This window comes from Lepisosteus platostomus, chromosome 5 (genome assembly GCF_059453375.1).
Source record: "Lepisosteus platostomus isolate fLepPlt1 chromosome 5, fLepPlt1.hap1, whole genome shotgun sequence".
Lineage (NCBI taxonomy): Eukaryota > Metazoa > Chordata > Actinopteri > Semionotiformes > Lepisosteidae > Lepisosteus > Lepisosteus platostomus.
In genome coordinates, this window is record NC_142615.1 from 44,427,060 (window position 1) to 44,440,286 (window position 13,227).

General features: G+C 44.0%; 1 protein-coding gene and 1 pseudogene across 3 annotated transcripts; one reads left to right on the forward strand and one right to left on the reverse strand.

Moving 5' to 3' along the window:
• Window positions 1-867: 867 nt before the first annotated feature.
• Window positions 868-12,339, reverse strand: LOC148666978 (E3 ubiquitin-protein ligase TRIM39-like). 3 transcript variants are annotated; one of them, XM_088632457.1, is made up of 8 exons: window positions 11,681-12,339; window positions 9,243-9,338; window positions 8,864-9,097; window positions 8,580-8,739; window positions 8,029-8,088; window positions 6,919-6,951; window positions 6,744-6,770; window positions 868-1,666 (listed from the first exon to the last, which is right to left on the reverse strand). In XM_088632457.1, the coding sequence occupies exons 1-8, from the start codon at window positions 12,275-12,277 to the stop codon at window positions 1,104-1,106; spliced, it is 1,770 nt and encodes a 589-aa protein (XP_088488583.1). In that variant the 5' UTR covers window positions 12,278-12,339; the 3' UTR covers window positions 868-1,103. The 3 variants fall into 3 exon arrangements, with proteins under 3 accessions (XP_088488583.1, XP_088488585.1, XP_088488584.1); XM_088632459.1 differs by lacking the exon at window positions 9,243-9,338; XM_088632458.1 differs by lacking the exons at window positions 6,744-6,770; window positions 6,919-6,951.
• On the forward strand, window positions 9,550-10,929 carry LOC148666979 (uncharacterized; annotated as a pseudogene).
• Window positions 12,340-13,227: the final 888 nt, after the last annotated feature.

Here is a 13,227-nt window from a genome sequence, read left to right on the forward strand (position 1 = left end):
AAAACACACTCTCTCTCTCACACACTCCTGATTACCTTAAATAGCTCATTCTTCATCTCTGGCTCCTACATACAGTATAGCAGCGCTCAGTCTGATTTGAATGAGGCTCAGCCCCCCACCTACACAGAAGACGCACACGGTTACAAACATACGCCTGAACAGAGTTTGACCCATGCAAACGAGCTTGATAAAGATAAGATTTTAAAAATATATCAGGATAAAAACACAACACCGAAAGAAACACACAAGCCTTACCCGTTCACAACCGTGTACCCCCACCTCTCTCACACTCGGCACGCCTGAGCTGATTTCCTTAAACAGCTTATCCTTCATCTCTGGTTCCTATATACAGTTTTGCAGGGCTCCATCTCCGTTGAATACACCATAAATGAAGATTATTTTTTTTTTCTTTGCAAGAGGCCTAACATCTCTCTTCCGTTCTGGGCCGATTATATAAAATAGCTCAGTCTGAGAAACTGTTCACTGCCCCAACGGACAGGGAAGCCCGTTATCACTGGACATTCCCATACCTCCTGTGGGAAAGGGCAGCTGATCAAGCTTTGTGCACGCCAGATCTAGGCAATTTGCGCACGCCAGCCTGTCAGTGTGGGATACTCCCTTCAGACTAAAGAGACTCGGTTCCTCCAGTCTGTCAGTGTGGGACACCCCCTTCAGACTGAAGAGAAACAGCATTTCATTGTATAAACTTCTTTTTTTTTCTTCTCTTTTCAGCATGGAATAAACCTGTACTTGTTATGTACTATATGAAACAACAGCGTCCATTACAACCCATTACACGTGCAGGAGAAGTTAACACAGATTGCATTTTTAAAAGCTTATTTTAAAATAAATGTAAAAACAGTAGGGTTTCTAGAGATATTGTATATTAAAGTCAGGAGTACAGCAGGCTGGTAGCGTGGTATATCTCCCTCTCCCGTACATGTTATTTTTCCCTGTTTCAAACTTTAAATGTTTAAACACGACACAACATCGTCATTTCTAAAATTACTATTAGATTTATGACATAATCTCACTACCCGTCACTAAACCCGTCTGCCAGTATGAGCAGTGCGAAAGAGAGCTGGGAGAGAGTCAGTCTGTATTCATGAGTCAGTAACGGGTTTAATCTCCACACTGACAGCAGGCAGCAGCTCAAGGTCTTTATCTGAATCCCAGGTACAGAAGACAGGATAGATCTTCTCCCCCTGAGTGAAGACCATGTCAGTGAAAGTGTAGAGATGAGCTCTGGACTCCACTGTGTAAAAGGAGACTTTCCTTTCCTCAAAATCCACACACACCCCCAGCTTCCTGGGCCGCAGACTGAGGGGGAGGTGGGTCCGAGGGTCAGTGAGAGCAGATAAATCAAAAGGCTTAGAGTGCAAACTCCAGTATCTCAACATCCAGTAACCCTTCTCAGGGGAGAATCTGAAATCTCCTTTACTCCGTACAGACTCTCTGGTCACTCCTATTATCCAGTATCGATTCACCTCCACCTCCCAATAGTGTCTCCCTGAGGTGAAGGCCTCCCTGCTCATGACACAGCGCCAGTAATCAAATCTGTGAGGATTGTGAGAGAGACTCTTCCTCTGTCCCCGTCTCACTCTCTTCTTATCCTCAGACAGGCTGAGCTCACAGTGAGCTGTATCAGGGTCCAGAGTCACAGCAGCTGGGGAATAAAACAGCAAACATCACAACAGGCTCCTGCCGATTACATTACAACTCAACTCAATTATACTGTGAAATGTCTTTGTCCCCCAAACACACCAAGAGAGAAAAACAAGTAAATTAATAATTACTTCTCTTCCCTTCATGTGAAATTACATATTTTGTAATTGTTTCACTAAGTATTACACGTGCAAGTGATGCTTAGGACAAGAGTGGAAACTACAGCCCTGAAGCCGATATGACAACGTCTTCTGCTGATATTTCACACTCATTCTGTGTAGAACAGGACAAAGTGCCAAACACTGACTTATTCCACAGGAGAGTCTATCAGTCTGAAAACACAGACACCCTCTAGATCAGTGGTTCTCAAAATATGGTACATGTACCACAAGTGGTACGCAGAGCGTCACTAGGTGTTACACCATATGACCTTGGAACTTTGTTTTCCAACTGAAAAATTGGGACGGGTTTTCACATTTTCTATTTTAATAAAATTAGTTTGTGTCAAATACGGCGCCTATGTACTACGATACAGCACGTGTTAATACTTGATTGGACACAAGAGCTATTCTAAACCATTGTATAGGAGTGCGTGCTATGAACGTAAGTGACCAATTGTATTTTAAAAAAGTTATCTCCAGCAAATAGGGAGGTAGGAGAATGTATGTGATTTTGGAACAATGCCAAACTTGTAAGCACAAGAGAGTGTGATAGATAACAGAAAAATATTTAAGAACTGTTCTAGGTTAATTTGAGAAAAATACACAGAGTGTCTCTGTGTTTCGCTCCCATGCGCATGAAATAAGAACTTCTTTTAACTTCTGAGATGGATCCCTGAAACAGGGAAAAATGCAAGCTTGCAGATTGCTAAAGCAGGTAAGCCCCAAACTATTTTTGAAGAACCTTATTTACCACTGGGAAAAGAGCTGACACGTATTGTCTGTGGAGAAAAAGCTGCTAAACAGCTCGACCTTCTGCCCCCTGCGAAAGACAATCACTCGTAGAATTATTGATATGGCGGATGATATCAAAAGATGAGCAGATGCTTTTCACTGCAATATTTCAGCTTCTGAATGAATTTATCGAAGAGAATGGCGTCAGTTGGATGAAATGCATCTGAGTTTGTATAGACGGTGCTAGAGCGATGACAAGCCGACACAGCGGTGTAGTTAGAGATGTTGTTCTAGATATGAAGTGGACGCACTGCAGCCTTGGCCGTCAAGAAAATGCCTGTGGATTTAAAATCTGTTAGACTTTGTTGTGAATTGTATCAAGGCTCGAAAAATGACTTCACATCTGCTTTGCTCAACTAAACAGTCTCACCCCTCTCAATGAAATGGTGCTTTTTTTATACTTTATTTTTAATTGTTGTTGTTCCTGTTGTCATTTTGCAAAGAGCTTTGAGAAGCCACCTTTAAAGGCGCTATATCAAATAACCTTTATGATAATATTTATTATAAGTGTATGTGAGTGTGTCTGTGTGCACGTGCGCTCATGTTGGTCATTGAGATTTTCTGGGGTTCCTATGAGATGATGACTTGTAGGTGGTACTTGGATGCTTTGGTTTAATCAGGGGTGGTACTTGGTCCAAAAAGGTTGAGAACCACTGCTCTGGATCACTCCTGTTTGAAATGAGGTCTCCAATATCATAGGCGAACACCCCAATACACACTCACTCTGGTGGGACTAATGAAATAATATTGACACTCCAGTGTCATTCTTAGTGAAACATGCCACTGGGTTTCTTAATGACCAGGACCATGTGAGAACACCAGCTGAGAACACGTGTCTGAGCTGCTCTGAGGAAAACAGGCCACAGAGACACTGACTGATTTCATGTCATTGAAACACTGTCAGTAAAGAGAGATCAGAATTAATTACCCCCCTGTTCTGAGAGGAGGGCAATTCTCAGCTTAATACTCAACTGCCACTTCCTTTCACAGTGCTGGCATGAGTAACTGAAATTTACAGAACCTTATTAGCACCACGGAGATAAGGTATTTATTGTGGTTAGATGTGGTTAATGTGGTTAGATGAGATAGTATTGTGTTTGAATGCAGCAGTTAATTTGTGAACAATATTGTCTACTATTTTAATTTGGTATTATATATGCAATGATACTGTCCTGTGTAAAGTAGCATTGACTCTAACAACAGAAGAATATGGTCACACTCCTCTTTCTGGAAAAAAAAATAATTTAAAAGAGCATGTGTTCTGTCTTTTGTACACATGAAGTACAGCATTGTGTCAGTGAGTGTTCCTGGGTTAAATGTGTGTCGTTCTTACCATTTCTGTGACAAGTAGAACTGACACAGCTTTCCAAACATCTGTTACTCTTGATGTGAAACTGCAGAAACATGTCCTGTACGGGGTGTTTGCTCACTCTTTAAACACTGAACAGAATACATTTACGATGACTTATCCCTCCTATTGTCTTCCTGTCACTGTTACTGTTGGTCCCATTAAACAGCAAGCCAGCAATAGACAAACTGTATAACTGGTTGTGTGTTGTCCTGGAATTCTTTTCTTTGCCACGTCCTCTGCAGCCAGAGGGCGCTCCTTCTCTGTCCTGTCTCTCATTTCTGGTTCTCTGCTGTCCTTCCGGTGTTTCTCTCTCTCTGGGGCTATATATTTCTGGGTCTTTCATTCTGCCTTGGCTCAGCATTGACGTTCGGATGTCCTGAGAGCTGCATAGCACCAGTTCCCCCCACGTCCGCTACCTGAGGACATAGGTTTCTTTACCGCATTCCCTGAACAGCTGAGCCCGGGCTAACCTCCGTCTCGCTGCTACGCATAGGGTCTTTTCGCTCTCCTGTCATTCCACGGTTCGTCCTTTCCGACATCTGTGACATTCTTTTTGTCTGTCATTCCCCTATCTCTTTACATTCATCTGCACAAAATACGCAGAAATACTGTTTTTTCATCCTTCATATTACACCTCTCCTGCATTTTATTGTGTAATTCCCAATTCAAGTGTATTTGATGTCTACATACTGCGGTCTAAAAGCTTTTGAGGTTTTTCTGCTTGAAGATTTAACGGGTGACCAACGATAACCTAAGACATTCTTATTTTGATAGGAAACGAAGAACAACCAAAAGACACCCAAAAAAGTCTCCACAGCTGAAATGCTGTGTTTCTTCTCTTTTCAGCAGGAATAGACCTTTACTTATTCCTTTGCAGCCTACGCATGCTGACACATCTCCTTACTTGAACTACTAAATGTGAATTTATTACCCTTGGCCTATAAATAGTTCCTCAATTCAAACAAAAACAAAATGTTTGAGAACCACTGCCCTAGGAATAGTCCCTCAATTCAAATTAAATATCCCCAACTATTATAGTAGCGTTTTTTTCACACATACATTCTTAGACACACAGTCACTGTGTCACTCTTTGAAGATAAAGTCCTGTCTGACATGGAAACACAGGAGCTAAATTTACTCCTCCTGCCCTGTGAAGACAAACCCAAATCTGAGGTAAAAACCCCAGTCTTCACTGACAATATTGATTAATGAACGGATGTTGAAATTACTGATCTATTCTGAGTCAATCACACCACTGAGTCTCTTACTGAACCCACATCATTGTAGCCTGTCTCAGTAGAGCTCACAGCTCTCAGATGTATTCTCCAGCCCAAGAAACAGACTCCTTACTGACAGATAAACACCCCAACATCTCTTTCTATGACTACTAAGTCATCTGATGGTGAAGAATCTCAGACTCTGGAAGAGAAACAGTCCACTAAATCTCTTTCTAACTGAACCTGAGAGCTCTGTCAGGATACACCGATATGCCTTCTGTCCTGGGAAGAGCCCTTCATTCCCAGATAATTACCCCCTGACTGAGAGGCATCTGCCCCAGACCCCTTTGTAACCAGACAGGTGTGGTGACACCAAACCATTAACTTCAAATTACAGCTTTCAGTAAACACATGATGTTAAAATGTGCACATCTGAGTGTCCTGTAATTAATTCTGGCAGAGGGAACCCCTCTGGGCTCCCAGATTTTCTACTGGTCCCCTTTCAGAGAAGCCAGCACAGTCCACTGTTCAGACATTCTTCCCAAAGAGACTTTCACTCTTCAGATTAGCTCTTCCTCCTTCAGCCAAACTCAGGAAGTCAGAACAGGAGAGTTCCTCTCAGGTACTCCATGTCTTACAGATACTATAATCACAAACAGAGACACCCTAGTGTGCTGAACTCATATTAACCCTTTACACCAAGTTTACCATCTTCATCTTAATCAGTACCAGTCACCTCCTATAATGAGACACTGGAGCAGAAACACCAGAATATTCTATCACAATGATTCTGAGCTGAAAATCACTATAAGACCCTCCTTCTCACAACAAATTAAGAAGATGCACTCTCTCCCAATATAAACGGATAAATGTGATTGAGTTTTCCTTTCACTCTAATTGTCCAGATAGAACAAGCCCTGACTCTGACCCATCAGCCCGGTCGGCATGTGAAGTAGCCATTTCGCAGACAAGGAAGAGGCCTACAGGCCCCAGAGGAGCCCCTGTACCAGAGTCAAACTGCTGCCTCTCGCAAGAGGCTGTATGTTTGTGAAGCTGCAGGGGAAGAGTACTGTCATTATACCATCTTTTAACAGTCCTTCTCCTCAGGATTTGAATGGCTTGTTATTATGAGACTGGCTCTGCACCTGATTCATTCCTGGTATTTCACAGTTATTCCCAAATCCAGAATCACTGGTTCTGCCACATTCAGTCTGTAGACCCTCATTCAGGAGTAAGCAGAGACCAGAGCACATGGCCTTCAGGGAAAATTAGTTTCCTACACTGTCAGTCCCTCCAGGAGAGACTCATACTGGCCAATAGACTGAAACACAGGATGGAAATAGAAATTCCCACCATGAAACTTTGATTGATCTTCACAGCCCACTGAGATTATATGTAGGATGATACAGAAACATGAAATTGAAATACATCTCCTTCTGTATACAAACCAGGAATGACTTCCTCACACTAAAGAGACCTTCTGGAATCAAAAACTCAATAACCACAGACACTAGAGCTTAAAACAGCATCTCTGTCATCAAGAAGAGACAGACTTACCTGCAGCACTGCACAACCACTGCCATTCTGAAACACAAAGATACAGACACTTTGAATTACAGTCACACACTGGAACACAGAGATACAGACGCTGTGAATCACAGTCACACTCTGGTAATAAAATGTCAGTACAATCAGTGTTGTCAGTCAGCAGATTTTCACAGAGTGTACGTACGTGATTTAGGGATAGGGGCTCGCTTCACAGGATCTGCAGATAGAGAGCAGATTTTTACTGTATTAATACCTACAGAGACCAGTATCACTGACTGAGTGACCTGTACCCACAGTGACCAATATCCCTCAGTCAGTGATACTGGTCACTGTAGGTATAGGTCACTCAGTCAGTGGTACAGGTCACTGTGACTACAGGTCACTCAGACAGTGTTATTGGTCACTCTGAGTACAGGTCACTCAGTCAGTGATACTGGACACTGTGGATACAGGTCACTCAGTTAGTGAGTGTTACTGGTGACCTATACCCACAGTGACCAGTATCACTGACTGAGATACATAGATGTTCTGCTCACTGGTAACACTGCCACTCTGGACATCAGCTGGACAGTGAGAGGTGTCAATGATCCTATGATGTTATGATGTTGATGTTTCTTTATTAGCCCAATACAATTTCTTGCATTAGGAATTCATCTTTTCGCATACCCCAGCTTTTCTCCATGGAGACACAGTCACACAGAAAGGGAGAGAAGCTTGGGGTCAGAGCGCAGGGTCTGCCATTGTACGGCGCCCCTGGAGCAGTTAGGGTTAAGGGCCTTGCTCAGCGGCCCAACTGAGTAGGATTCCTCTGCCGGCCGCGGGATTTGAACCGGCAACCATTCCAGTCACAGGCGCAGATCCTTAGCCACAGAGCCACCGCTCCGCCCAAGCTACTTGGATCCTGTCCAAGCTACTGGCCAGCAGACTGAGGACCGTCCTGCCCCACATCATCAAATGCGACCAGACGTGTGGGGTGGAACAGAGATCTGTCAGCTGGAACCTCCAGCTCATGAAGCATGACATAGCCATGTAGGATGAAGCTATTTAAAGAGGTAGCCAGGTGGGGTTTCTACACGACAAAAGTGCACTAGACAGGACAGAGGGCTCTGTACAGGGGCTGAAGAAAACCCAGAAAAACCTGTCTCTTAGTGCTCCTCTTCAGAAATGGACAATTGCAGTTTCAGAGCCAGGACTGCATCCAGTGGTAACACCCAGGAGGCTTGGAGGGGCTCTTATTGTTTGAACCAGCCTCACTGACCACTTCAGGGGGGAGCTGTTGTGAAAACATACTCACAGTGTAAAAGCTCTGCTCTTGACCCAGGCTCTGGAGTCAGCAGACTGTAGACTTCAGTCACTGGGGAGACACAAAGAGAAATGTCTCATCAGGGCTGCAGTAACAGAGTAACAGGAATAACAGTTGTTCTGATTCACTTGGGCTGTAGATTCTATTGTAACTGGACTGATCTACTGTACTGGGATTGTAGCTCCTATTGTAACAGGACTGATCTACTGTGCTGGAACTATAGCTGTTATTGTAAGAGGTCTGTTGTACCATACTGAGACTGCAGCCCCTATTGTAACAGGACTGTTCTACTATACTGGGACTGTAGCTCATATTAAAACATTCCTGTCGAACTATATACAGCACAATATAACAATACAGTTACTGTCATAAAGATTTGTGAGACTAAAACTTTTAAGATATTTTACTGAGAATTTGAATCATTGACAGATAAGCTGCACTGATAAATTCAGTCACTGCACAGAAAATCTAGTAACAATATAAGAGAAAAACAGGAAATATGTAAGATATTCAGAAAGACATCAGTGTGGTTCTCCACTAACCTGTCGTGGAAATCTTTATTGATTCCTTCTTGCAGATGTCCTCCAGTCGCTCTTTCAGTGCAGAGACAGCTCTCCTCACTGGCTCAGGAGAAAAGTGTGGACTGACAGGGATACTGGGTGAGTCTCCAGCTCCACGAGGGACACAGACAGACTGGAAATTCTGCAGCAGGGAAGAGAGAGGAGTTTCCAGTCAAACACAACACACATTCCTGGGGAGAAGCCAGAAGCAGCTCTGTGTGAGAGACACCCTTCCGTACTGCAGAGTCACAGAGCAGTGATGTTACCTGGAGGAAACGGATGTGATCCTCTGTGTGTGAGAGCTGGTTCAGCTCAGCGTCTCTCCTCTTCAGCTCAGTGATCTCCTTCTCCAGTCGCTCTAGAAGTCCTTCAGCCTGACTCACGGCAGCCCTCTCTTGAGCTCTGATTAACTCTGTGACCTCAGAGCGTGTTCTCTCAATGGAGCGGATCAGCTCAGTAAAGATCCTGTCAGTGTCCTGTACTGCTGTGTGTGCAGAGCTCTGAGGGAGGAGTCACACAGTGGATTATTACACATGAAAACACTCAAACTACATTATTCTGTACGCTGTGTTTTCTGAGGGTACTGTCCAATATCCAGCTGTGGAAATGTGTGCCAGTGTGTCCACTGCTCTGGTCAATACCTACTCTGAATGACTCTTCAGCCTGTCTCAGCTCCTGCAGCTCCTTCTCTTTCTCCTGGATTCTCTGCTGGGTTTGTGTCTGTGTCACCCCCAGCTGCTTCTGTGGAGAAACAGAGACACTCAGGACATTTCTGCTGTAAAAGAATCACATCACAGAGACACCCCTTAGAGTCACCCTGGAAAATTCACACTCTGTATCCCTGATGTCTTATCCACATGAGATGTGTTTCTTGGTCCTATCTGACAAGCTCCTTTTTCATGTCTAATCTACACCGGCAGCGTGTGCAGCGCAGCAGAGCACGAGTCTCCACCTCCTGCTCGAGTTTTACACCTCACACCTGGGTCTGCACATCTGTATGTGAAGTGAAATATAAAAACACAGAAATTATATCTGAAACACAATCTAGAGCATTCAGTTTTCTTTCTAACAGCTCAATACTATGTCCTGACTGCTCTCTGCACCTCAAAACAGGATTTCAGCAGTGCTGATGAGCCCAGTAGCTGCTAGTTTCAAAAGGTATACCGTGTCCCGTGTTGAAGATATAAAGTCCAGCTTTGAATTGTTTCTGCCAAAGGCTATTGTAAGGACAGTCCTAGATATGACAAACCTGGAGGGGAGACGTGTGCATAGCGATAGCTGGAGGGAGGTGGTCTGGTAGACTCTCAACCATACGTGGGTCTGTTGATTCTCTCTGGCATATACAGATCAAGGAATGAGGCCACCACCAGCTTATAGCATGCCGAGTCTGGTCGGGCCATTTTTCGGGCTACTATGTCAATCCTTTCATATTCTCTCAAGAGCCATTCGCTTTGACAAGCGGGACACAAGACCTGCTCGACGTCAACGAGACGAACTCGCTGCACTGGAGATGTCTGGGACAAGTGGGTTGAGCACCTGCCACTCATTTACAGTCGTGGCCCGGAAGTCACTGTGGATGAGCGCCTGGTCCCCCTCCGAGGTCACTGTTGTCAGGACTGCCAGTCATCAGAGATCAACCCACAAACCACACACCAGTTACAGCAGCGGACTAATTATAACAAGCACCGCCACCCATGTGTTAAACCATCACCAACCGCTGTACTGTTCTGCACTCAGCTTTATTTAAACCCTCTAAACTGGCTACTTGCTGCTCGCTATTGACTTCTCTCCTAGAGAGCTCCTACCTCGCTCCTTTTTTGGAAACCTCTTGTACGACTACTTTCGGCTTTTTGAACTTACCTTTGCTCTTGACCACGAACTCGCCTGTCGATTCAGATTGGACACCTGTGTTGTTTATGCCTCTACTCTCTCTCTCGTCTGCATAGGATCCTACTACTTCGTCACGTGGACTCATTACAGCTGTCCTTCCCAACAATACATGTCAAGTAAACCAGGCAAATGTGGCATAAAGATCTGGGCAGCTCTACCTCCCCAGCAGCTGCCCCCCGACAAAAGAACAGACAAAAGGAAGAGGTGCCAGCTCTGTGCCCCAAGGGGTGTAAAAACCAGCATCGTACACCACAAATATAGGCACACGCCATCATTACCCGCTGCATTCATGTGCGTGAACACACAAACACACACAAATGTCACTGTTCATTTTATCTAAAAGGCTTGTTGAATTTGTGATGTTTGCAAAATAAAGGGTCATTTGAACACAATTTGTGACTCTGTCTTTTCTTTGTAGATAACATCATATGGTCAGTTGTGACTGGAAACATAACAGAAGTAAATATGTGGCACCTTGCAAAATTTGAAATGGTTTCAAAACTAGTATCTTGGCTAAACCTTGACATAATCTAGTCTTTGATAATCACTCAACATGTTTTCCTCAGGTCTTTACTGTAGTCAAAAAAACACATACATTGTGCTTATTTTACTCAAAAATGAGTAGCATAACTTCAGGTAAATTAGGTCTATATACCATAAGTTCCAAAAAGAAGTGCAGAACTTGTGATAATGACTAGGAATGAAGTTGTAACTTAATAAATATTTATAATTACTTAATAAACAATAATATTGGACACCCATTTTTGGGTGTGAACATCACCAATAGAAAGCTGTCTTTTACATGGGCTGAAGGGGTGTTAGGGTGGTAAGGAAGCACCAATGACATGCACTTGTGAGGCCAGGAGTTCCTAATCGAGTTAATGCTACTTTAACGCTCTGTAACTTAGAGGTGTTCAGTGTGCTGTGTAGTTGTACAGGTTCATCGGTGCTACATGAGGACAGTAAAGTGAGAAACAGTGAAGGTGAGGAGGAGATAATGAACAACAGACAGAAGAACAGGAGACACAACCTGTGTGGATCACAGCTGAGTACATAAGCTGGACTCAGCAGTGGAGAGATACAGCATTGCAGATACAGTAAATACAGTCCAGAGATCAGTTAGAGCCCCAAATATCCTAAATATCCATTTTACATCTTGTACTAGACACTAAATGCAGACTCAAAGTCCTCACCTGTTTCTCAGTCCTTCCTGCTGCAGCTGAGGCAGTATCATGGCCTCTGTGGTCATCCATTGCACAGAGATAACAAACACACTTCTCATCAGTACGGCAATAGACCTCACACAGTTTGTGATGAGTGGAGCAGATCTTCTCCTGCAGTTGTCCTGTGGCATCAGTCAGCTTGTGTCTCTTCAATGGAACAGCTTCATAGTGAGGCTGGAGGTGAGTCTGACAGTAAGAGGCCAGACACACCAGACAGGATTTCACAGCTCCCCTCTTTCTCCCAGTGCAGACATCACATAGCACGTCTCCAGGGCCAGCAGGACTGTGAGCAGGTGGAGGTGGAGGTGGACTGCACCCTGTCTCCTTCAGTTTCTCCACCACTTCAGCCAGGATGGTGTTTCTGTGAAGATCAGGTCTTGGAGTGAAGGTCTGTCTGCACTGGGGGCAGCTGTAGATCCCAGTCTGATCTTCCTGATCCCAGTGGTTCTTAATACAGCCCATACAGTAACTGTGTCCACAGAGCAGAGTCACTGGATCCTTCAGCAAATAAAGACACACTGAGCAGCTGAACTGGTCCTGAGAAACTGAAATACTGCCTTCTGCCATTTTTCTGACAAGTAAAAACTGCACAGAGAGGAGCAGTAGAGACAGAGCTGCAGTGAGTCTGTTTCAAGTGAAACGAAACTGATCTCAGAGTTTCACTTCCTGGATCTGCACAGAGCTGTAGGGGTGTGAGTGTTCGAGGGTGTGGTTGTTAGGGGGTGTGATTAAGGTTATTAGGGGGAGTGGTTTAGAAACAGCTGTGATTTCTTTGGTGGTTGTTGTTTGAAAGAAGGTGTGGTGTTGTAGGGATGTGACTTATCGTGTCATATTGCACTTTTTAATGTTTTAATGTCAGTAGCTGCTCATGTACAGATATTAATGTGAAGTCAGTCCAGTGGTTTGTGTTCCCAATAATCAAAACAATAAAATACTAACTCACCATGAGAAGATCAGAGCATGATGGTGACAAAGAAGAGGAGGCCAGCTGGCCCATCCAGCTGTTTTAACAAACCCCTGATCTTTGTGTGAGATTGACAACACCCCGTGTGTCTGATTATTATTAGAAACAAAATAATCTGACTATCTCATCACGTTACTCTAAAGTGTTGTGGAACCTGTTTCACACACCCACCACTGTTTGTGTAAAGTAGTACTCCTGTGACAGAAACCCACTTTCTTGTCAACACCTCTGAGAAGTTAATCAGTCTGGATACAGTAAGTCCTTCCTGAATCTCCTGCAGCTGTGATTCACTGGTGTTCAGTGTGACATTTTCAGAGGTCGTCTGGTCACAACCAACTGGGATCTCAAGGCTCTACTCCCTGAGAAAAGCCAGGATTTTGTCCTCAAGTCTTTTATAACAAAGGAATCCAAAGACACAAACAAGCTACCTGTTTTAGGAAGAAAAATGCAGTCAAATGGGATCCTTAATACAAACACCAAACTACAGGATTACTCACTTTGTCCTTTCAAGAGTCCAAGACAAGCCATCGTCAAAAACCAGACTTTCAAATCG

Coding starts and splice junctions, on each gene's coding strand:
- LOC148666978 (XM_088632457.1), bottom strand. CDS start 12,277: ATGGCAGAAGGCAGTATTTCAGTTTCTCAGGACCAGTTCAGCTGCTCA. Junction 9,339..11,680: donor CAGGAAGGACTGAGAAACAG/GTGAGGACTTTG, acceptor GTTTCTCCACAG/AAGCAGCTGGGGGTGACACA. Junction 1,667..6,743: donor GTGGTTGTGCAGTGCTGCAG/GTAAGTCTGTCT, acceptor TTTATTCCCCAG/CTGCTGTGACTCTGGACCCT.